Source organism: Phalacrocorax aristotelis, chromosome 4, assembly GCF_949628215.1.
Source record: "Phalacrocorax aristotelis chromosome 4, bGulAri2.1, whole genome shotgun sequence".
NCBI lineage: Eukaryota > Metazoa > Chordata > Aves > Suliformes > Phalacrocoracidae > Phalacrocorax > Phalacrocorax aristotelis.
In genome coordinates, this window is record NC_134279.1 from 70610938 (window position 1) to 70634313 (window position 23376).

Here is a 23376-nt window from a genome sequence, read left to right on the forward strand (position 1 = left end):
ACACTATATGAAGTAGCAACCCACCATAAAGACAACCACAGTGTTGTACCTGATCTACATGTGTCTGATCACAAGATTTTGCTAGGTACACAGTTAGGAAATTCAAATTTTATGATGGTGGTAAATGCTTTCCATCAAAATTAAGATTACAGGTAACCTACGAGTAACTATGTTTTACTGACTAAAGGGAAAACATCTTACTTGTAACATACCTCACAGTGTGTACTGAAACCTATAATGCATAACTGTATTGACTTTGTCCACATAGCTGGATTTTGATAAAATCACACAGAATCACTTACAGGTTTGCTTCGCCTGTTGCTATTAAAATAGAAGCATAAGATGATGTGGTGTGCTGTGATGGGGTTCCTCTACACAGGGGGAATACCTAAGATAATCTTATGAGAGCAAACTTCATGTTTTCCTTAAGGTTTTCCTTCCCTTTTCAGCCCACACATCAAAAATTTCTCAATGTTTTAAACAGCTGAGAGTTCCAAAATATCCTTTTTTTGTTAAGGAAAATTTTTTTCCAGTCTCTCATCTTCTGTGGCAGGTACTAAAACCTCCTCTTTTCTCACCTCAGAGATGCAGACATTATCCCCTGTGCCCCTCAGGGCTGTGCTGTGCCATATCTTCTTCCTTGAATTTCTTCATTCAACTTTCAACAGTCTTCTACTTGGCTCCCATGCTAATTTCTATCTTCTAGCTTTGTCTCACTGCCCCTACCTGCCAAAATTTCCTGCTACCTCCATCCCAGTATGACAACATTACCTTCATTCAAAAATCTCACATAAAAATGTTTTTCTGAAGCAACAGGATTAAGATAGAAAACACATCATTAAAAAAGTACCTATTCACGTATCAAAGTGAACCTGACGTGGCCCTCCCCACCACAGGCACTGCATAATCTAACACTGGTATCAAAGGAAACTGCGCCACATGAGCCCAAAACTCTGCCCTGGCTAAGTACAGCTACTGACTCTGCTTCTCTGTTTTTTTCCAGTAGTTCTGCCTTTCACATCATTCCTTATCTCATCTTTCTGTGCTTCAGCCATAACATCTTCAGGCACAGGATTGCTTTTCTTTCTACTGGCTAGCTAAGATCCCTGAAAACAGGCTTCCTGTTTGTATTTATGTTTTATTTATATTTGTATTTTCTACCCTTTTAACTATTTGCCTTTGTTTAGGACAGTCCAGTGTCTGACTGTCAAAAACTTGCTCTTATTATTCTAGTGAACTACTTAATTAATGCTTAATGGCACCTTTAATTACTGTAATGGTTAGCATTAACATACTAAACTAGATAAAGCTTTCTGAAACAAGGAATTTTTTTACAACACAAAATTCCACATTAACTCTTAACTTAAAAAGAAAGGGATATATTTTACAAGCAGAACTTACACCTTATGAATATTTAAACATGAAGCATCCTGAGAAAGCTGGTTATTTGTTACAAGATTTTAGATGATGTTGTAAATTCAATTTAAATAATAAACCCCCAAAAATGAGTATTGCATTTCTATTATGACAGCTACACAAAACACTTATACATGCATCTTATCAGGTACCCTAAAAACACATAGAGTCTTCCTTTTCGCTAGTTTTGCACGTATCATTTGACAGCCAGTACACGGAGCAAAGGGAACAGTACATTTGTCACATCACATTAATTTTGAATGCAAAAAACCACCTTTTATTTACCTATTTCTTAGGACAGAATCTGATTCCATGTAGTCCTCTAGAACACCTTTCAGTTTTTGCTCCAACTTTTCCAGCTCTTTTATTCTGAGGTTCAAATTCTCTTCTCCAGCACTGTTTACTTGTTCATCAGGTATGCTTGCATCTTCTAGTTCCTGGAAAATCCAGGAAGTATCAATTTTAACATTGAAATTCAGGATATCAAATCCTCCATTACTGGGCATTTTAATACAGTAACAAAATTCTTGTTCTCTCCTAGATGAAGGATCCATGATGAAAAAACACCAAATTATTAGGTTCACAATGTATTGCAGTCTAAGCATGCAATGAAGGAGTCTAAGCCTCTGATGATCAAATGAACAGTCTTTCTCGATTCTGAATACATTTATTATTTATGAGAAAGTCTCATTTCATTAGCCCCAAAGTAATTCAGCACGTCTGAAAGCAGCTGCAGTTCACAACAAGAGATCCCCATAAAAGATTCAGTTAGACTAATTCATGAAGGAATTAGGCATCAAATTTTTGAAAAGAGGATAATTTTTTACTAAATAGGGGAGTTCATAAAATTGGATGTGTTTGTCACAAAGAAATGGTACTTATTTTGGATAAATGTATGATATTTTTATTGTTTCAAGACGTAAGATTAAAAATATATTTCCTATAATTCCTAATCTATGACTATTTCAGAGAAACATTCAATATATTTAGCTGGTATTTTGGAATTCTGCATTCAGTATTTTCCTTAAGAGTCTACTTCACCTCTGACACGTTATGAGACCATGCCTAAAAGGAGCTATGGAAGTCTATTTGGACTTCTGTAAGGCCTTTGACACAGTCCCCCACAGCATCCTTCTCTCAGAATTGGAGAGATATGGGTTTGATGGGTGGACAGTTTGGTGGATAAGGAATTGGTTGGATGGTCACATACAGAGGGTAGTGGTCATTGGCTCAAAGTCCAGATGGAGATCGGTGACAAGTGCTGTCCCTCAGGGGTCTGTACTGGGACAAACACTGGTTAATACCTTCATCAATGGCATAGACAGTGGGATCAAGTGCACCCTCAGCAAGTCTGCAGACGACACCAAGCTGAGTAGTGCAGTTGACACACTTGAGGGACAGGATGCCTTCCAGAGGACCTGGAAAGCTTGAGAAATGGGCCTGTGTGAACCTCATGAGGTTCAACAAGGCCAAGTGCAGGGTCCTGCACCTGGGTCAAGGCAACCCCCAGTATCAATACAGGCTGGGGGATGAAGGGATTGAGAGCAGCCCTGCGGAGAAGGACTTGGGGGCATTGGTGGATGAAAAGCTAGACACGAGCTGACAATGAGCACTCACAGCCCAGAAGACCAACCATATCTTGGGCTGCATCAAAAGAAGCATAGCCAACAGGTCGACGAAGGTGATTCTGCCCCTCTACTCTGCTCCGGTGAGACCCCACCTGCAGTGCTGTGTCCAGCTCTGGAGCCCTCAGCACAGGAAAGACATGGACCTGTTGGAGTGGGTCCAGAGGAGGCCACAAAAGTGATCAGAGAGATGGAGCACCTCTCCTATGAAGACAGGCTGAGAGAGTTGGGGTTGTTGAGCCTGGAGATGAGAAGGCTGAGGGGAGACCTACTGCAGCCTTTCAGTACTCAAAGGGAGCTTATAAGAAAGATGGGGACAAACCTTTTAGCAGAGCCTGTTGTGACAGGACAAGGGGTAATGGCATTAAAGTAAAAGAGAGTAGATTTAGACTAGATATAAGGAAGAAATTCTTCACTCTGAGGGTGAAGTGATGAGGCACTGGAACAAGTTGCCCAGAGAAGTTGTGGATGCCCCCTCACTGGAAGTGTTCCAGGCCAGGTTGGATGGGGCTTTGAGCAACCTGGTCTAGTTGAAGATGTTCCTGCTCATTGCAGGGTGGGGGTTGGACTAGATGACCTTTAAAGGCCCCTTCCAACCCAAACCATTCTATGATTCTATTCTATCACATTCTTATTTATGTGTCCCTCTATTCACTGATATACATATAATGAAAGTTAATACAACAGTTTCTAAAATCTATCTCAAACCTCATGATCCATTAGGCCTCTATCCTTCTGATGCTTCATCCTGAAAACTGAGTACTTCAGCATAAAACCAGGAAAGCTGTTATGACTAATATCAGAAAAGAGAAACTTATTGTTTCCTTTTTTGCTAATATAGCTGAGACACATGATTGAAAACCTGTGTCACAAAGTGAAAAACAGGCCCAGCATCTTGCATGGACTGAGTATAGTTATTATACTTGTTCCCAGCTTATAATAATATCAATATGCAACGGATAGTAAGACTGGAAAGTTTTTCCAAAACTACAAATTCTGCTAGCTCAGCACAGAATGAAAATATGATGAATGTCATGGAAAATGTCACCCAAATCAGCGAGTTTCTTTGAGAAAACTGTCACAGATGAACTACAATGTAACAAAACACATTAAAAAAATAGGAAAATGAAACTGTTCGTACCTTTTCTGCTTTGTAACAAGACCATCTCCTGTCTCTGCAGTGCGCTTACCATTGCAGGCACATGCTGTGACCATCCCATGTTTGTGCTTATAGTTTCAGTTCCAGAGCAGTGATGAGCAAAACTATGTCTTTGAGAAGAGAGAGTGTTTCTTTGCCAAGTGAACCACACTTTCCAATTTCTGTTCCTTCCTTAGCACTTGGTTTGGTTAGCGCAAGCTCTGTTCATCTCCAGTTATGGTCCTTCTCTTTAGTGTAATGCCAAAACTCCTCCTTTTGCAATGGAGACCTCATTTTTCCACATTCTGTCATCACACCACTAAAAACTTTAGCTAAAACATGAAAAATCTGTATTTGAAACCACATTCTCTAAATGCTTCTTCCTTTTGAACAACATATTATGAGCAACACATTCTTTTGGGGATCAAGTTTCCAAACTTCTGCATGATTCTTGTTTCCAATTTAAATTGTGCTTTGTACCAGGAAACAGGGTTATTCAGACCCTCACACAAGTCACAGTTTGCTGCGTCTGACTGAATTAACCTTGTGGAGTACCTCAGCTCCTTCAGCAGGTAAGTGATCTTGTCTGGTGATTCTTTATGAAGAGTATATCTCTGGTCTTACTTCAGAGCCTAAAAATTATCTGAGAAAACTGGCTTCTTTTGAGGCACCTTCAACAGTGAGATATTCAGTTGCTATGACAAATCTTTTCCTCAGCTTGCTTTGTGCTGCCTGGATTGTTTTTCGCCTTCTGTTATTTTTTTTCAATCATAATTTCCACTTTATCTGATGTATTGTCATAAACATCTTATTCCACTCTACGTTCCTGTTGGAGTTCAGTGTGTCCATGGGAGCAGGCTTGTTTCTCCGGAGCTTTTTATGTAGCCCTTTTAACACAAAGACCATTTTCAAGAAAACGTGAGGGAGGAGTGCATTATCTTTTAATATTGTGCTCTTGATATTTTCAGCTTGCCTCAGCATTCCAGAAATAATTAAAAATATCTATTTCTTCATATTGCTTTTCCAGCTCTGACACAACAATTGGCTTTTCCCTCTTTGAAAGAAAAGCCTAACCTTTTTGAATTTTCTAACCATTCTGTATCTTAAACAACTCTTTACAACTTTAATTTTTTCAGGCTGTGCTTTGCTCAAAATTTTTCTTGCAGTTCAGCTGGTCGGTGTCCTTGACTGTTTATCTACCTCTGCTGGTTGAGGTTGTGCCATTTTTGCTTCCTGGTAGCTGATGTCAACTTTTTAATTTCATTTGGGAGGATGCCATGATTTTCAAATATTTATTTCCAACTATTTTTCTGTTTATCACATTCATCTACACAACCATTCCTTCAAACCGCTCTTTCTTCTTGAAGAAATAACTGAGCACAGTGCATCATGCATTCTCTTTTCCTCTCCTCTCAGGCCACCTCAGGATCTTCCATCCTCTCAGTGCTATCTTTACAAGTTACTGCCTTAATTCAATAAATATTCAAAGAATAATTTCTCCCATGCAGTTCTTACCCACTTGAAAGTTTTCTTAGTTTGATCTACTACCTTGCCTCTCTCCAAAACCCATCTCTTCTCCATCTCTGGATTTCCAACTTAGGAATTTAACATTAATTTTACCACTGTGGGGTTGTAAATCTCTATTTGTTGAGAAACATTGAACTTTGAAACTTGGAACAGTTTTTTTCCTGTCAGCTATTTACTATAGAGAACTTTTTGTCAAACACTTAGCTTTTTTATATAGATACTAAAAAGGAGATTCCGTGTTTCCTGGGTGAGATGCAAATGACATTTGTTGAAAGCATGCAGTATGGAGACAAAGATCTCAGTACTGTAAGAAAACCATGTGGTAGATAACAGTTCACATAGCAGCCAGTAATTGCACTTGTACTTTTTCCAGTGTTTGATTGATGTGAGACTGTAAATTCTGTTTAGATTTTTTTCAGTGTTTATGATGTGATGGTCCTTATTTGAGTATCAAATCGTTCCAGCTTGAAGCTGTATCTTTAAAAAAAATCCCTAATTTTAAATTTAAATATTTTGCAGCTTCAGGTATTATGCAAACTGTTTTATGAAAAAAATGCACCAATTTAAAGCTGCTCAATAAATATTTTCTATATTTTTGCACGTGGACTCAGCTGTTCACTCCATAGGTTCTTTTAATAGCCTGTATGCAAAACAAAAACAAGAAAAAAGAAAAAGTCTGCTGAGCTTTAGATAGATAATGTTAATTTAGAAATAACTGTTGGCATCCAGCCTTAAATTCACAGTCACCACAATCTCTTTCTAAAAGTTTTATATTAGCTTCAAAATAACAAGAACCAAAATTACTATCAGTAAACCACCTAGATTGCCTTGAAATAATGAGGAATGTTCCAGAGTCCAACTATAGTTAAGTGTCCTAAAATAGGCTTTGTTGTGTTATAGTAATCACAGATTCACCTCTGGCAAGATGAGTTCAAAGGAAACGCTAGCACAGCAACATGATGTGTACTAGAAATGTGAGAGTTGCGTAGCTATATGGTTTCCCAGCCGTTACACCTGTGTTATCCCCTCAAAATACTTGTCACCAATCTTGATTTTAACTACTTAAATAGTCACTGTTAACAGGAAGAATAGCAGGTTATACAAGCACAACGTATTTTCTGGAGACTAATTATAATTCTAATTTTTTTTAAAGGGGACCTGTAATACTGTCAGCTATATCAGCACAGAATCCTATACATCAGAACTAAACCATGGACTCATAAAAAATTTTGAACCAACAGTATTTCAAAATATTTTAAACGGAATTTTTAAAATGCTGGTGATCTCAGTAAGTTTATAGACTCTTTATAAAGTGTCTCTAAACTTGGCCTGTATGCTTTTCACCATATTTAAAAACTAATATGTTCATCCAGATGTTAGCACCTCTAATCGGGACTGGAGTAAAAAAGCTGGATGAAACACAAAGACAATAATTTGGTGACTTCCTTTAACATTACTTTTTCAAAATTACATTAACCAGAACAACATCTGTCCTTTCCGATCTCCGCAGAACAGAAAATTCAACTCAAACTGTGGTTTATATGTGTACCACAGGGCTTCTCCTTTCTTCAAACAGATCTCTATAAGCATATGCTGTTTGACAAAATAAAGGACATTTCAAAAGGAGTGCTCAAAATGCTGTAAAAATATTGCTGAATTTCAACTAATTTTCAACACCCACATAGCAACCAAAAGAAAGCTACTGCCTTTGTAACAAATCAATAATACCCTTGGATTACATTCCACCCGTCTCCATCTACCATCATTTTATTGCAAAATATAAAACATATACAGCAATGCTAGTAATGAAAGACCAGAGCCAGTTCCCAGGAGCATCAACGGAAAGGTGGTAACTGAATGTACTGGGAGCTGAATAAACTCCCCAAAGAGCCCACAATAATACAGGTCTGATTCTTCAAAAGTACTTGTCATCTGGGCAGACAGTTTCAAGTTTTATATTAGATAAATATAATAGCTTTTTTTTTGGTAACTATTGCCATCATGCTTCTTCATCGTACAGTACTTGATAGCAGTTTCAAAGGGGTTAACTGCATCTCCTACTATAAGAAGGTTCCATGAACATAATTGTCAACAGATTCCAAAGAAGAAAAACTTGGAAAAATTGTAAAGGTAAAAATATTGTGCATTTTTAGTTGAAAAAAACCCAACCAACAACAGCAACAACAAAAAGACTGTGTAAATATTCGGTAGTTTTAAACCATAGCTTAATCCTCTAACAGTTCGGCTGCTAAGTTACCATCCTCACTGAAAGGCAGTGTGCAACTTGCATTGCTGCAGGGAAGAGGGCTAGGACTCATTTTCTAAATTGTATTTCCCGTGTTCTGTGTGAAAGGTGAGCACTGCTGCTATAGCTCCTGCTATAGCTGAAGAAATTCCCTCTGCCTTTTTCACTGAGCTGAAAGGGCCAGGACAGTGTGGAACAGATAGTGGGAGTGATGGTAGTGCCTCAAGGGACAGACGTGGAGGTTTCTTATCCTCACCCTTTCCATGTTGCATAGGCACATGGAGGGTCAGTCACACCGCAAACTTCGCATCACCTCATAAAAGGGAAATCACGTTATTATTTCCTAAGCTATTTCATGGATTCAAGGACGTCGAGGCAATAAAACAAGCCCCCTTTTTGCATGGGTGGTGATGCTTACAGGGCTTTTTAGAAACCAAAACTGAAAACCAGCGTTCGCCACCTCGCCATCCTGCATGACAGAAAGTAGGATCCTACAGCAATACCTGAACTTTTAGATAAAACGTACCTGCTGTGCAGCATTGAAAAGCACCCACTGCAGTTAGGGCAGTCAGTATCTTAGAATGCACAATCACCTCTCATTAAAAACTCAGTGACCTTCTGCAGAAGTCTAGGAGGTAACTGAAGGCATCCAAGTCAGATTTTACAGGTGACTCTTCGTCTCTGTGCAAGCAAAACCAGTATAGCCTCCCCCATGGTTTCAGGGTCTTACAAAGACAATTCTCAAAACATGGCAAAATCTAAAAGTTAAAAATTGAGTACAAAGAAATATAAAGAATACCAACCACACGTCTTGGCTCAGTTGTGTCATCAAGGCCACAGAATGAATGCTAGTGAAAAAAACAAAAAAAGGAACAAAAACTATAACATAAGATCAAAATAAAATGAGGAAAAAAGAAAAGAAAAAAGATGTAAGATATGTAATATGAAATCCAATGACATTACAGCAGTTAGTCTTACATCAATATTAATTTATTTGATCTGAAAGAGAGCTACAGTGTACCAATCGTACTCTAAGAAGGGGTAACAGGGTACGAAATTCAGTGTCTGAGGGCAGCTTTACAAATGGTAACATTTGTGGATTATTTCAGAACTATTAGGTTCAGCTCTGTGACTCAGTTAAGCAAATACTTATAATTACACACCTGAAAGCTTTCCTGAACCAAGATTTACCAAGCCAAGGTCACAAACTAAATGCAATTTAAATGGTAGAAAATCAGTTACGAAAAAAGCATGATGTGTTTAAGCAGCACTTGGTCTTCATGTATCAACTCATTGAATAAAACTGAGATTTTACATTATTCTTTTGTATAGGTTTCAGAAGCAGGATAGTTTGCTGAAAAATCTATAGGGCAAAAATGTTGCCATCCTTATGTTCTGATTTGACAGAATTTTACATAAAACTCAAAAACTGAATCAGTTCCTAAAGGAAAATAAAAAGCCATACTCATGACACAGTAACTATAAACAGTGCCTTGCCTTTAGCTACAGCCAGCAGTGAGGCTCAGCTATAAATACTGCCCTTCCTTCAGAAGCATAAGACTTCTCTCCACAAGAAATTATTGTGCTCGGTATCAGCGGCATGTAGGTGTCAGTTTGCACCCACTGACATATTAAACCTTCGGAAGAACAATGAAGTAGAAGTATATCATTCATTGATTCTCTGACAACACAATGTTCCTTCAGGCAGTCAAATTCAGAATGGGATTTAATCCCAAGGAAAAAGAAAAATAAAAAGTAATACAGAGAGAAAGAAGCCCTCCACCCATCCAGGAGTTGAAGGATAACAGAAAATGATGAAGATTTTTGAGGTCTCCTGCTAATGTAACATTAAAGCAAAGAGAACGTTAATCATTTTACCTCATCACCAGCTTTCTGCTAAGCTTGTGATTAAGCTGTTCCTTTTCCAATACTTTTCCCATCCATTGCACTGATGAACCAGCACAGATAATGCTAACTTCCATTTTCAAAATTAGGAGTCTGTCTAATCCAATACCTACTCTGTAAACAGTAATGGCAATGATTAAAGACTTAGATTCTTGCAATAGCAACATCTAGAGATTTTGATGGTTTAGAGTAGGTGGATGAACACTAATATTTGCAATAATTAACATGATAGATATCACCTATTCCTCAAGGTTTCTCTACCTTGAGGAGTTAGCTGTAGCATCTTAGACAACACTGGCTGCTAGGCAGGAACATCTTCAGGTACTGAAGTGGTCGAGGGCAGAAGAGGGCAAAGGCAGCAAAGGAGCCCTTTAATGGGTGGATACTACCTCTGTTTCTCTGCTAGTGGAAACAGGGACCACTGCCTCCCCAATGGCTACAGACAGACAAGCCCCAGCCAGAGAATAGCAGGGGTGATTTAAAGTGGCAATTAGCAACAGCAGCAGACAGCCCAGCTCCTCACAGCTCTTCTCCTGGCTCTTCCACAGACCCAGCTGGATATCACGGTTCAAAAAGTGCAGGACGAGGCACTGCAGAAGGGAGACAGTTACTGTGGGAGGAGAAGTCAAGGAAGCTGCTGAGGGAATTGGAGTAGCTGCTAGAAGTGCAATAGCCCCAGAGGGCCACAGACATGGGGGGGGGGGAGGGGGAAGGGGGGGGCGGACTGTCACATCCTAAGAGCAGATGAAGGGACAGTTTGATCAGTGAAAGGTGAGGAAGAAATCTTCCCACATCCAGCACACTGCTCCTCAAAGCCTCTCTCAGTTCTGCAAACTCCATTGACCTATTCCAGCTCCCATTCAGAGTCCTCCAAAAGCCTTCCTTTTTCTCTTTTATCCTGTTATGATCCCAAAAGTAAAAAAAAAAACAAACCAATGCCTGAAAGCTCCCCTAACTTCTCCATTCAGCCCAGCAGCAGGTTTGCACCCATATGTACCAGAGAAAATGAACCTGAGATGATGTGACTCATCTTGGGATCTAGGCACTAGTTTAGCAAAAGCAACGTAACTAAAACACTTTGCTAGAGTTTAGAGAAAGCCCCATTGTCGGCCTATGCCCTGCAGAACAGCCTAAATGCCACAGACCTGGGAAACGCCTGAGCCCACAGTCTAGGAACCTCGTGCTGTCTCTTGCTTGGGACCACAGTGACCCAAATACATTTGCTGTCTTAAGCCTCAATCAGAGATTCTTCAGAAAAGGATAAAATTTTGATCTGGGATATCAATTTTCAACTTGTTGCTATCTTAAAACAAGAAATATTTTTTGTTTGCAATGTTCGCCATGTGCACCTTATTAACTTTTTTAAAATTTTCCGTATTTGCAAGTTTTGCAAAGCAGTGTTATCTGAAGAACACAGTTGAGCTAACCGCTTCTGACAGGGACAAATCTTTATGTTGTTTCTTGATCTAAACCACAGCAAATCCTCCCTTTTTGAGTCTAGTCTCTTTCCAGACCCCTTGATTCCTTTCTGTACTTGATAGAAAATCCAGATAGCAAATAATTTTGAGCATATTAGAGACGGAGCTTCATTTCATGAAGCAATGGATTGAACTCAAATTTTATCTTTCCTGTTTTAAAATAGATTTCATGACATTAGGTTAAGTACTATTAATGCCAATGCAACAGGGAAAAATAAACTATTATGGAAAAAAAATCCTTTGGCATGGCCCAGGCATATATTTACCTTTTCCTCAATTTCTTTGAGTTGCCTTTTTTGAAGTTCTATTTTATCTTCTAGTTCTCGAATTCGCTGGAACAGAATAAGGCAAAATAGAAATTATTATATCTAATTTGAAAAGTATATCAATCAGAAAGATAAGAAATAGATTAAAAATTAAGAGAACAAATGCCCATTATTAATGTAACACTTCTTTTTCAGATATATTAGGCATGTTGATGACAGGATTGCTCCATATTTCCATGAAACCATGGCATTTTAAACAGGCTGCATATTTAGAACATCAGGTTTACTACCAGGAAACCTAATCATCACCAGTCATTAATCATAATTTTAACATATACACACAGACAATTCCAGTTAGCACCAAAATTCTTAGAAGTACAACACTTCTTTTTCTGCAACTGCCATAAGCTTTTCTACTCACCTAGACAGTCAGCAGATTATACTTTTACATTTCATTTTAACTCTCTGTTTTCATTTCCTATAAAACGTGACTATGCTTCTGGCATAGTCATGCTGTACCAGACAATCAAAGCACACAGATTTTCAGATCATCACCAAGACACCATCCAGAGATACAGCTCCATCCTATTACCAGAGCCACCTCCCATCAGAGTCAGAGGGAATGTCTTCATCATAGCTCTCCGTATTTTTAAGGATTTTCCTTCTTTGGTTCCGCAAAGGTTCTCCAAAATTATGACAGTTACGACTGTTGTTGGGACCACATATCCTATCTTATTTCTGTCCCCTTGTTTCCTTTCTATAAGTTATGCTTCTTTTCCTTTTTTGGGCTTCTACATTAAGAAGATATATTTTATTACACTTTTAGCATATTGTACAGATAAAGTAGGTTTTTGTTGTTTTTTTTTTAATAGGCAGAAACCTAGAATCTTCTACTAACAGCCACTGGGAATCAAGGAACAACTTTATACTACCAGTTTTTTCAGGATTAACTACCTGACCTTTGCTTGGCCTACAATAGTTAAGGTTCTGAACTCTGAAAGAGAAATTATAATCTAGTCTAATTTCTACACATAGGCCAATAAAATTAATGTAGCAGCTGCTGCACCACTCCCAAATTATTTTATTACTCCCAAAATGATTTGAACAATAGTACCTCCTTCAAAACAACATCTAATCATTATTTATAAACCTGTGTGAACAACTGACGTCAATAGTTGATTCCCTGCATGCAAAGACCTCAAACAGTGGGTAATGCCCCACACTCATGGTAGCCCAGGACAGTTGCAGCAAGGCAGCAGCTGATCCAATGATGACTTTGTATTGGTTTTTAGAACTACAAAGTTTGACTTGAACATTTCAAATATAACCTGGAGCTGCCCTAAAGATGAGGTACAGCCATCCTGCAGCTCACCTTGCTTAGGGGATACTAATGTCCACACAAATGTTGCAGATGGGTCACAAGCAATAGCTTTGTTATTGTTGCTGCTGTTTTAAAATAAAAGATTTTGCTGAAATGACTGTTTTGAATATTACGCAGTCAGAATAAGTCAATCAAAACCTCCACTGTATCATGCTGCATTGCTCAGAGATTTCCCCAGGTAATATAAAAGGACTAACCAGATTACCCTTGTGTGACACAAGTGCATGCAACTTTGCTGGCAGTAACAAATGCCCCAAGCACAGCTGTATTAATTTCACTTTCTCTCCATTATATGTGAATTGATTTATACTTCATCTACTCCCATTTCAAGGCAAGTCTATCTCTCAAGTGATCATCTTCATATAATGAATATACCAGGAATATTATAATCACTGTAAAAAGCCATGGGATGAGAAGTGGGCAGATGCAATCACCTCCAAGATCTCTGGTCCATCAGGTTACACTCTTGTTTCTCTCCCACTCACTTCAGTTATGCTGATTCCTACTTACAACCACATCCCAGAGCTGATGTGACAGACTTCAATTCTCTGGGCATCCTGTACATATGCTCTGTGATAAAATTTGAACATGGTGAGATAAGTGGAGAGAAGCAATATTTGTAAATACCATTTTCACCTTCAACATTTATCATGTGAGATATTTTTTCCGTTATCTGCTGAGAACTTGCCTCCAGGAAAAAAAAGGAAAATAAAAAAGCCCCCAAACATCTGGTGGCTTTCTCACCTCAGGGTTTACAGCAAGTGTTCTTTTATAAAAGAACATGTTAATTAGGATAAGATATATTTTTTCAGATTTGGGAATTCGGTTAATTAGGTAAAAATTGAGATGTTATTATTCCCCTATGAATTTTTAATCTTTTCAAAAGATTAGAGCTATTCAGCTTTTCTCTCCAGCTATTCAGAATAGTTCTTAAAAAAAAAAAGTGCTGAGGCTTCTGTTTTCCAGTTCCCACCCATAGCCCATTGTAATTGTTGAACTTTGTGAGATGAAAGACAGAGACTAGTTTTTAGGTGAAGAGATATACACCTTCCTAAGTTTAAATACAAAGAAAACCTAGCACTTAAAAGGGAATATGCATAGAGCTGAATTTCTTAGCAGTGAAAATCTACAAAAAATCCTTAAAACACCTTGATTTATTTCAGTAAGGCAGATATATACAGGGTGGGTATAGTCCATAGGGCAGATATTTACATGTATACATGTGTATATGTAGACCTGTTCCACACTTGCCACCTAAGGATAATATGTTGAAGAGAGGTGACTAGTGTTCAGATAGCTAGTATTCATCTCACATGAATGAAAATCATGATGACAGAAGACATGCTGTCAGTAAGATTTTTTAACCAACTTCTTTACTACAGAAATTAAGAGTTCAAACGTAGGTCAGAATTTGTTCTAAAACACAACCACAGACTGGAATTTTCCATCAGGTATCAAAGCCTGGGGTTGTTTACTTCTAGTTGTTTACTTGCTTTCCCCTGGAGTACTGTAGGGAGGATTATCCAGGAGGATGAAGTGGGCGTAGCTATTCCCATCAATATCGTCTGATTGCACAGGGTCAGCACTGGAAGATAACCAGCCTAGCTCAGCTATTTATATATCTTGAAAAATCTGATTTAACTAATTTCTTTCCATTTAACCACAGAGATGGCCTTAAAAATATATACATATAACAGATTTACATCTGCACACAGTATTTAACACATAAAAATAATTGTTTTCCCCCATTGTACCTATCTGCATTTATAGCATTATCTTGATAATAAAAAGATATTTCTAAAATATGACTTTAAAAATACATGTAAGCTACATGCAATAATCCTAGCTTTAACAAAAAAGTATCTTCCAGAAGTAGCAAGAGATATTCTTCAGTCAAAGGTTATATTAAGCTACCACGAAGGAATTACACATACTAATTAAAACCAAAGGTAGGACTGCTTCAGATTCAGTATAAGCATTCACGCCTTCATCTACTGTTCCTTTTATTTGCAAGAATTAGCTGTCAAGAAGCTGTGATCTCACTCTCAGGTCTTCAACAGTTGATTAGATGCTTTCAATGAATTCTGGTTTGTTTATATTTGCAAAAGCATTACTGTGACAACAAATCACACAGATCTGTTGTATTGTTATCAAGAAATTCTACCTACCCTCATGCTTCAGGGCATAAACTGATGATCAGTAAGTGAAACTTTTCCTACTATGTCATACCAGTTGTGCTACAGAAGATGCTTTTCACTCTATCCTTGACAAGGCTCTCGGGAGCCTCACAGGGTAAATCCAGAGCATTTTCAAGTGCACAAAAGACTATACAAGGAAGCAACAAAATCTACTGTATCTTGCTATCAAAACATTGAGAAGTCTTGCTTGAGAAGAAAGCCACAGGCCGTTCTTTTGTTTATTCTCATTTTTTAAAAAGGGAGGGACAGAAGACATGGATAGATAATCTAAAACCAGTACAGTGCTTATGTTTCCTTTAAATCCCCCCAGCAGTTGTCACAGCCAGAGCGAGGATTAGGGGCAAAGTGGAGCTGTGTTCTGCTGGGTTCTAGCAATTCCTGTGTTCCTACTGTTAATAGCACCCCTCAGTCACATGAGTGCACCTTTTCAGGACTGACAGGATTCACGAGAATAACACTGTGTTGTCAGATCATGGGGCCATACAAAGGAACTGCTGTAGGCAGACAAAGCGCGACAGTCAGACAAAGATAATGCAATGAGACTGTAACCATGAAAGAGAAGAGCACAAACGTTAGGGACGTGGATCCTTAACGCTGTCCACCTCGACTACATTCAAAACCAATCTGCCAAAATAATGAATATTAATCTGTCATTTATTTTATTGCAATAGCAAATAAAACCTCACAAAACTTTAGGATGATGGATGGGTAGATTTGTGAATACTCCCTGTTACTACCTTCACCTGCATGGAGCTCTCCTGAGTTTCGGAAAGAGGGTTGGATGAGCATCCATTTCAGCATGGCAGGCACCTACTTGATAAATCATCCTTCCACTAGCAATGATGTTTGCTGCCACTTCTGAGTAAGCACTTGCAAGCATCCAGAAAGCAGCAGGGGCTGAAAGGGCCCGACTGCTGGACTGAGTTAACAGCAGATGGCTCTGCCGGCCAAGCTACTGCTGGAATAGCAACTTCAGCTCTGTCAGGAATGAGGCTTAGCTGTGAAATCTATTTGCATTTCCAGACAGCTACAGAACAAAGATGTTAAAGTTGTATAACATAGGCCTTACTTATTACTTAACTGCAATTTGAAGAGACTTTTAAGTTCCATAATTAAATCTTTCTCAAGAGTAGTTACATATCCATTATATATGCAAAGGTATGTGGCACAGCTACAACCCTGATGGACAGCCTAAAAATACTAACAGTTAGGTAAGGGAGAGAACATCCAGAAAATGCAGGCAGCTAAAGCATGCATTTCCTTCGGAAGTCTATAGTGTGAAGACAGGCATATGACTGAAAGTCTGCTAAAGCACCCCTAACATGGCACTATATATATGACATTACCTTACTGAACAGAGCCATAAAAGGGAAGTTTACCATCAGTCGTTTCCAATTGTATAAATTTTATATTCACTGGCTGCAGCGATCATATACTGCCCCTCCTCTCCAATCCAATGCTTGGAGAGCTCCTAAACACAAAAGGCTGTCAAATTGCCCAGAAGTGGGAAATTAAACATTTTTCTTAGCAGAAGATTCCTAATGTGCAGAAGATACCTCCTAAATGTTCAAAACCCTCATTTCCTTTCATCTCATGAGGGGAAGTTCATCTTTCTGGGCAACAGGATACACTTATTGAAGTGCAATTATTCACTTAAGCAATTACTTCTCTTTGGTAAACTTGGATGGTAAGTGGCTTTAGTGTGTATCTTCCAGTACTGATAGAGAAATTAAGATGTCAGCTCTTCCTTTCTGAAGTAACAAAGGGCTGAGACACCAAGATGGGACTACACAGCATTATTACTCCCATCAGTTCTGACCTTCCTTCAGAAGGGGAGTCTCTTAAGTTCGCATGAAGAATTGCTTTATAGGTAGTATGCTGCCTGAGCTGGCCTATGCAGGGCCAATTCTGGTGTCTCTGCACCTACAGCTCAGTTTTCCTGACAGCTGGATAATTTCCCTCGAGATTTTTTGTTTTCAAAATTCATCCAAACTCAGTGAAAGGCTAGATGTAAAAATCCTAAATGCAAATACATTACTGTCATGACTCCCTTGTACAAAGGTGCAAACAAAGGGATAACACAGTGTTTAAAACCGAATTAAAGGCAATGTTAAGGTTCCTTGTAGACCATTCAAATCAGAGGTCAGGTCCAACAGAATTATATTGATGCACTGCCAGTGGAGAACCAGCTAGGTACTGCTTTCAAAAGGGAAAATTCTGTAATTTTTAGCATGGCCTGTGGCTATACTGCAACCTCAAGGTTGCAAGCCACACCTTTGGGACATATGAGGAATCAAGGTGAAATGCAAGCAGCATGACAGTAGATGTGTGCCTGGAAATATTACTCTACTTTCACTAACAGAGAAATTCCAGTAACACAGGCTTAGGAAACTCGGCTTGCATTATGGAGCAAAGAAATAAAAATAATGAAGCTGACAGTGGAAATGATAGTAGTGCACTTCTGTTACTTAACATCATTGAATGGTTTAGCCAAAACTAAAATATTGCTCTATCAAAAAAAAGCTAATTGCATTCCCACACAGTACACATGAAGTACGTGTGCCCAGCTTGTGCCATAATAGCAACCCATCTACATTAAGTACCTCTTCCACTAATATAGCACCTGTTGTAAAGCAGCACTGAAATAAATGGAAATCCGTCCACTGAGCTCGGTAAGCCTTGGATTCGAGTCTCAGAGCTATCATTTTTCTGCTGGAGGCAATAAATCAGCCCAGTAATGATTTGTCATCATTTTAAGAGTTTGTCATAGGAGGAAATTCAGCATTACAAAGAAAGAAAACTGATCTGAGATGGAATGAAGTGCCCTACTACTCTAAGATGCTAGGTCCAAATTTCCTCCACCAAGCAACCAAAATGTGCGCATTTCCTCATTTGTTTTAGTTTTCATTTCATGATACCTCAAATTCTGCTGAGAAATGGACTGCATCTCTCTACAATTACATGTCCCTTACACACAGTCTGGTTTTTTGACCCAATCTCCCAGCTACCATTTTAGTAGCAAACACAGACTCTGAGAATTTCAGTGCTTTCTGTTAATTGGATAGTGATGCAGGCTAGGTGAAGCAGACTTCTTCATCCAAGCTTTTTGTCCTCTCCAACTCACTCATAGCATTAGCCAGTCATTCACAGTAGTGAACCAACACCTTGATGGCTTCAAATCCTCAAGGAGTTTTGCCAAATGAGGAAAAATGCTACCAGGAAAGGAACTTCTCTGACAAATTTTATCTTCCAGACAATGACGACGTCATCCTTCACGTAGGTGTCAAGCTGCAGAACTGATGTTTTTGTTTCCTACGTAAGCATGTAAGTAAAGAGCCCATCTGAACAAACATACTGTTTTACTGACAGCAACATCAAGAAGATCGATTTATCTGGCTGCAGAATAAGCTCCTTGCCATGCTACTATAGTTGTGAAAACACAAGAATGTACTAATCAGGGGGTTTAGAAATCACCTTAATAGTTCCTGTGACACACTCTTATTGGATTTACATTCATCAGCAAAGGTAAGAGAACAATTTGATAATTTTAGCACAAGGCAGACAAAGAAGGATTTGCTAAGCTGCTTAGAGCCTCGGCCCTGAAGTGTTGGAAAGGTTCAGGTTGATGTACGTTCACAGGATAGGCACCGTGGATGACTATATCAGACATGAACCATGTTTTGAATCTTCAAAGCCAGCTTATGATCAGGAATGTATCTCATTCTGCAGCAAAATTTAGCAAAGGAAATATTTTATTGATCTGACAAAGGGAAGAATCAATATTGTTTCATTATAACATTATTTTAAGCAGCTTCTCAACACTATTAAGACACAGGTATGTACGATCTTTAATAATATGAACAGCACAACTATGTTACATGTATAAATTTAAACAAAGATTAATATAAACTGACTTGCCTTTAGCTATTATTCAAATCACTAAGCTGATGGATAAAATTCCTTAATGAAAATAAAGATACAATTTTCTTGATTTTTTTTTTAATCTAATGCATTTTAACAGCTGTTTAAAAGCCTCCACTGTGTTTACAATACAATTTGCATAGGTAATTGCCATATGCATTTACTCAAGCCGTTGTATCTGCTACTGTAAGGGGTGTGGATTCAGGAAGCCAAATGTTCCCTTTAGTCCCATATTCCCAGAATGTGATTTTGCATAATGGTCATAAGGAAACAAGCAAGCACACTGTAACAGCATTAGCTTAAGCCATTTTTGTTGCTATTTGGTTTACTTTAGGATAAAAAAGTATTTGTAAGTTTCAGCCAGTTGAATATAATAATAATAGATGATTTTGGATATACTATACCTCTCTGATTCTCACTAAACTCTTTCTTTACATAGTAGGTAAAAATTTCATTCCTTTCTGTGTTCTGCAGTCTCAACCATGATAATCCAATTAATAGTTACTGAAGTAGGAGAGTTGTTCTTGTTAATCTTTGTTATGCATTTGTAGTTTCTTTATTTGCCTTCCTGAGGAGAATGAACCTTTCAGCAGCTGCACTGATGCATTTCTCAGCATGAAAGTTAATATGTATTCAATCACATTGGTCTTAGTAGTAAACCAGCAAATTTTATAAATGCATTTAGCTTAAAATAACTCTTTGTTATAAGCTGATGCTGAACGACTATAGGTACATGAAGATATGGCTTAATATTTACTAGTAAATTTGATTTTTTTTAAACACTAAGTGACTTTTATGCTATATTAAAACTACATCATAGATTGATCTCTAACAGAAGAATATCAAGAGTCTTATTTCTTTCATTAGGGAAAAACAGTAATTAAAGCCACATTAGACTTATCTACAAAAATGGCTATTCTAAGTCTACATAAGCTCAGAAGACAAAATGCATTTAACATCTTAAAATTGACTCCTTGACAGCCTAGACTTATTATCAGGGGGGAAAAAAAGAGCATAATATAATATTTATTTAGCATTAGTTTTAGATTTTTTTACATTCTGATATTTAAATAGCAAATTTCCATGTAATTATCATTATATATGTATGAATTGTGCATATGAAAACACATTTGATCTTCACCTCTATAACAAAATTCACAATACTTTAAACTGGCCTCTTCTCAGCTCTCACTGGCCTTTCCTAAGAAACATAGGGTATTTTGGATTTCAGATGAGAGGATTTCAGCATTCAAACTTCAGATGAGAGTTTTCTTGATTCTAATACTCCTTTAAGGCATACAGTTGCTCTTAACTTGAGTACAACCTCAATCACACCTTGTTTAGGACACAGGGAGCAGATCTTTCTAATATATTTTGATATTAACCAGTCCTGCTATCATCACTTATTCAGACACGTAGCATCACTAAGACAGTTAGCAAAGCAGGCATGGTTTGATCTGAAGCCTAATTACACAGAAAACATACATATGGAAACACTGTAAGATAAATAGATAGAAATGTCTAAACTTAACTCTCATTTGCCATGCATGTAATATGTGGGAATTTTGAGATGTTTATTTTGATATTGTCATTACAGCAGCAACAATGCCTTGAAAGTCTCAACATTCACTCCTGCATGACAAATCAATAGCACAGGTCAACTCTGATTAACCTAGTCATGATGTGCTTGATGAATATAGATGACGGTTAGACAGCTATGATATCAGATGCCTTTAAAAGCAATTCATGAATCTAAAAAATGTATTATCAACAGTAATGTATTATATGTTAAACAGCAAAGCACAGAACATTTCTCAACTGCAAGCATTAGCAATTGCAAAAAAAAAAAAAATCACTGGTTGCCCTATGTATTCCTCCTCATGTATAGTTGTATGCAAATAGCTGGGAATGAACTTCGCTAGCACCTTAACACTTCAGATTTAAAATAAAAACATTAAAACAGATAGCACTTATATAGATTTGGATGTAAAATGATCCGTGACTTTCCCCAACTCTTATTGTGTAAGTAACCTCAGTAGTAATACTTCTACCTACTTTCTAAATTGTGTGATAAAACTGTGGGTTTTTGACCAAGGCAGCCACTCTCTGGCACAAGGTAACGTGCCAAACAGAGGAGGTGACGTCTTTAATTTGTCCTGTCTGACACAAGGCGATGGGCCAAAGAGGACAAATTTAAGACAAAAACCTCCTCATGCCTATCAATCAATGAGGTACAATGAGGTACATCCTCCTTCCTTCTCTCCCTCCCCCAAGAGCTTCCCAGCCAAACATTAAACCATATAATTCTCCCTGGATGAAAAATAGATGGTCTACCAACCGTAACAGATTACACAGCAAAGGTGAGCAGAACAACTGCTGGATTTATCCAACCTTTACCTGAACATCTGTAGTATATCAAGTGAAAACTCTCAGGTTCTTACTTCACAATGGCAATTACTGTATTAACAAATTAATTTTTTAAATTAAGGTTTTCAGAAAAAAAAAGGACAAAAACCCAAATATGTATTCAAAATGGCTGGTCCAATGTGATCTGATAGATATGGTGACATCCAACCCTATGGCTTTTTAAACAAACTCCTCTCCCAGTGTGAAAAGGGTGCCCTACCTAGTAGAGAGCAGGGAGAACTCATGGAGGCATGGCATCCACTGTAGCTTTGTTTAACCTTTAAGCAGTAAGAACTTGGCTCTTCAGGTGAAAAAAAAAAAAGAAACAAACTTAGTGAAAGATATTAGTTTCTTGTTTCTCGATTTCAAGCTATATTTATATTTTGACATTTCAGGATGAAAAAAGACATCACTGCTTCTGACTTTTCCTTAGTGTCCATGAAAAAAAATGCCTGAGGCATCACATTTGCAGAGAATCCTTCTCCATGGCCATGACATATAGAGGTCAGTTTTGAGTTATGACTGTTTTGTCCTAAAGGATTGTCTTATGCCTTCTTCTAGTAAAATGTGCAAATAAAGTGCCAATTTCTGCTCTTATTACCAATGAATAATCCAACCTGGTCATAGGAGTAAATGCTATAGTTTAAAGAAAACATAGTTAAAATATTTACAGCTATATTCCAACTATTTAGACTTGGGATTTGGATGCCTTCAGCATTCCATAGATGTATTATATTCAGGTCTAGAACTGAAGTGATGGTTTGTTTTACTCTGTAAAACTGCGTTCCACCCAAGAATATTCTGACCCAAGTTAGAATAAAACACCCCCAGCTTCATACAGTACTACAGTGCAACTCAGAGAAAAAAAAGGTTTCACGCTTTTTCGCGACACAATGAACTAACACATCTTTTCTATTCCTTTTTTCTTACATTCTTATACAAAGATAAGGCTGTTATGGGAAATTATTGGATTACATTAATAAAATCTGTGTCTCATATCCTTTCTGACTGGCAGCAACCATTTCTGGAACTGTGTGTCAGCCTGTTGTCCTTCAAGGATTTTCTAGCTTCTCTTTGTATTTAAAATAACTTAAAACTAATTCAGAATAAATTCTATTTCTATTATAAACTTTCTTCATGTTTGAATATTGCCAAGGCTGCAATTTCAATTAATCTAACCTAATTTAAAGCCTGGTTCTGATGACTTTCCACAGTTTCTTACTCCAGAAGGAGCTACAGTCAAACCAACAGGATTATATTTCAAGTTAGATCCCATTTGGTTTGTATAAAGCATAATTTGACCTTTAAATATTTACTAATTTCATCAGATAACACAAGCACAATGTATTTTTAAGGTGATCTAACCATGATGCTGTGTGGATTATTTGTGTTGGTTTTTTGGGGGGTGGTTGGTTTTTGGTTGGTTTGGTTTTTTTTTTTTGAGTTTGCTTAATGAAGTTGATATCACTACTTCAGAAACATGTTGTATTGCTCCATTTGAAATATTTTTTCTCAGAGATGGTTTTTATAGATAAACCAACACATTTTTTCTCTCTCTAGAAATGGCTTAGCATGTTATATATATATATATAAATTACCCGTCTTAACCGAACCGCCTAGTAATGATCTTCATATTTTCCAAAATTCAAAAATGTCATGCCACTGCACTGACTAGAGCATGAATGTTACTTTTACATGAAGTCCTGCTAAAAATAAACCAGACTTTGATTGACAAAAGCTTATAATAACAGCTTAGCACAAAGAGACATTTTTGATGGCAATATATGCAGGAACAGCAGTTGAACTACACGTACCCTATGGCTAGAAGCAAATATCACAAGCTGCTCATGACAGATTTTTAATTAGCATA

At 37.7% G+C, this 23376-nt stretch overlaps 2 protein-coding genes across 5 annotated transcripts in view; both read right to left on the reverse strand.

Moving 5' to 3' along the window:
* The window catches only part of C4H4orf50 (chromosome 4 C4orf50 homolog), a 54438-nt gene extending 49430 nt beyond the window's left edge, over nt 1-5008 (reverse strand). For 3 of the 4 annotated variants that reach the window (XM_075091893.1, XM_075091892.1, XM_075091895.1), the window contains exon 1: nt 1702-1970. In XM_075091893.1, the coding sequence (XP_074947994.1) occupies nt 1702-1970 (269 nt within the window). Of the gene's footprint in view, nt 1-1701; nt 1971-4182 lie in introns of those variants that run through there. The other variant, XM_075091894.1, reaches the window with a different exon arrangement.
* JAKMIP1 (janus kinase and microtubule interacting protein 1) overlaps nt 4945-23376 on the reverse strand; it is a 106017-nt gene continuing 87585 nt past the window's right edge. The window contains exons 20-22 of the mRNA XM_075091899.1: nt 11601-11666; nt 8755-8799; nt 4945-6346 (exon numbers count right to left, since the gene is read on the reverse strand). Coding sequence (XP_074948000.1) covers nt 6314-6346; nt 8755-8799; nt 11601-11666 — 144 coding nt within the window. The 3' untranslated portion in view covers nt 4945-6313. The remainder of the gene's footprint in view (nt 6347-8754; nt 8800-11600; nt 11667-23376) is intronic.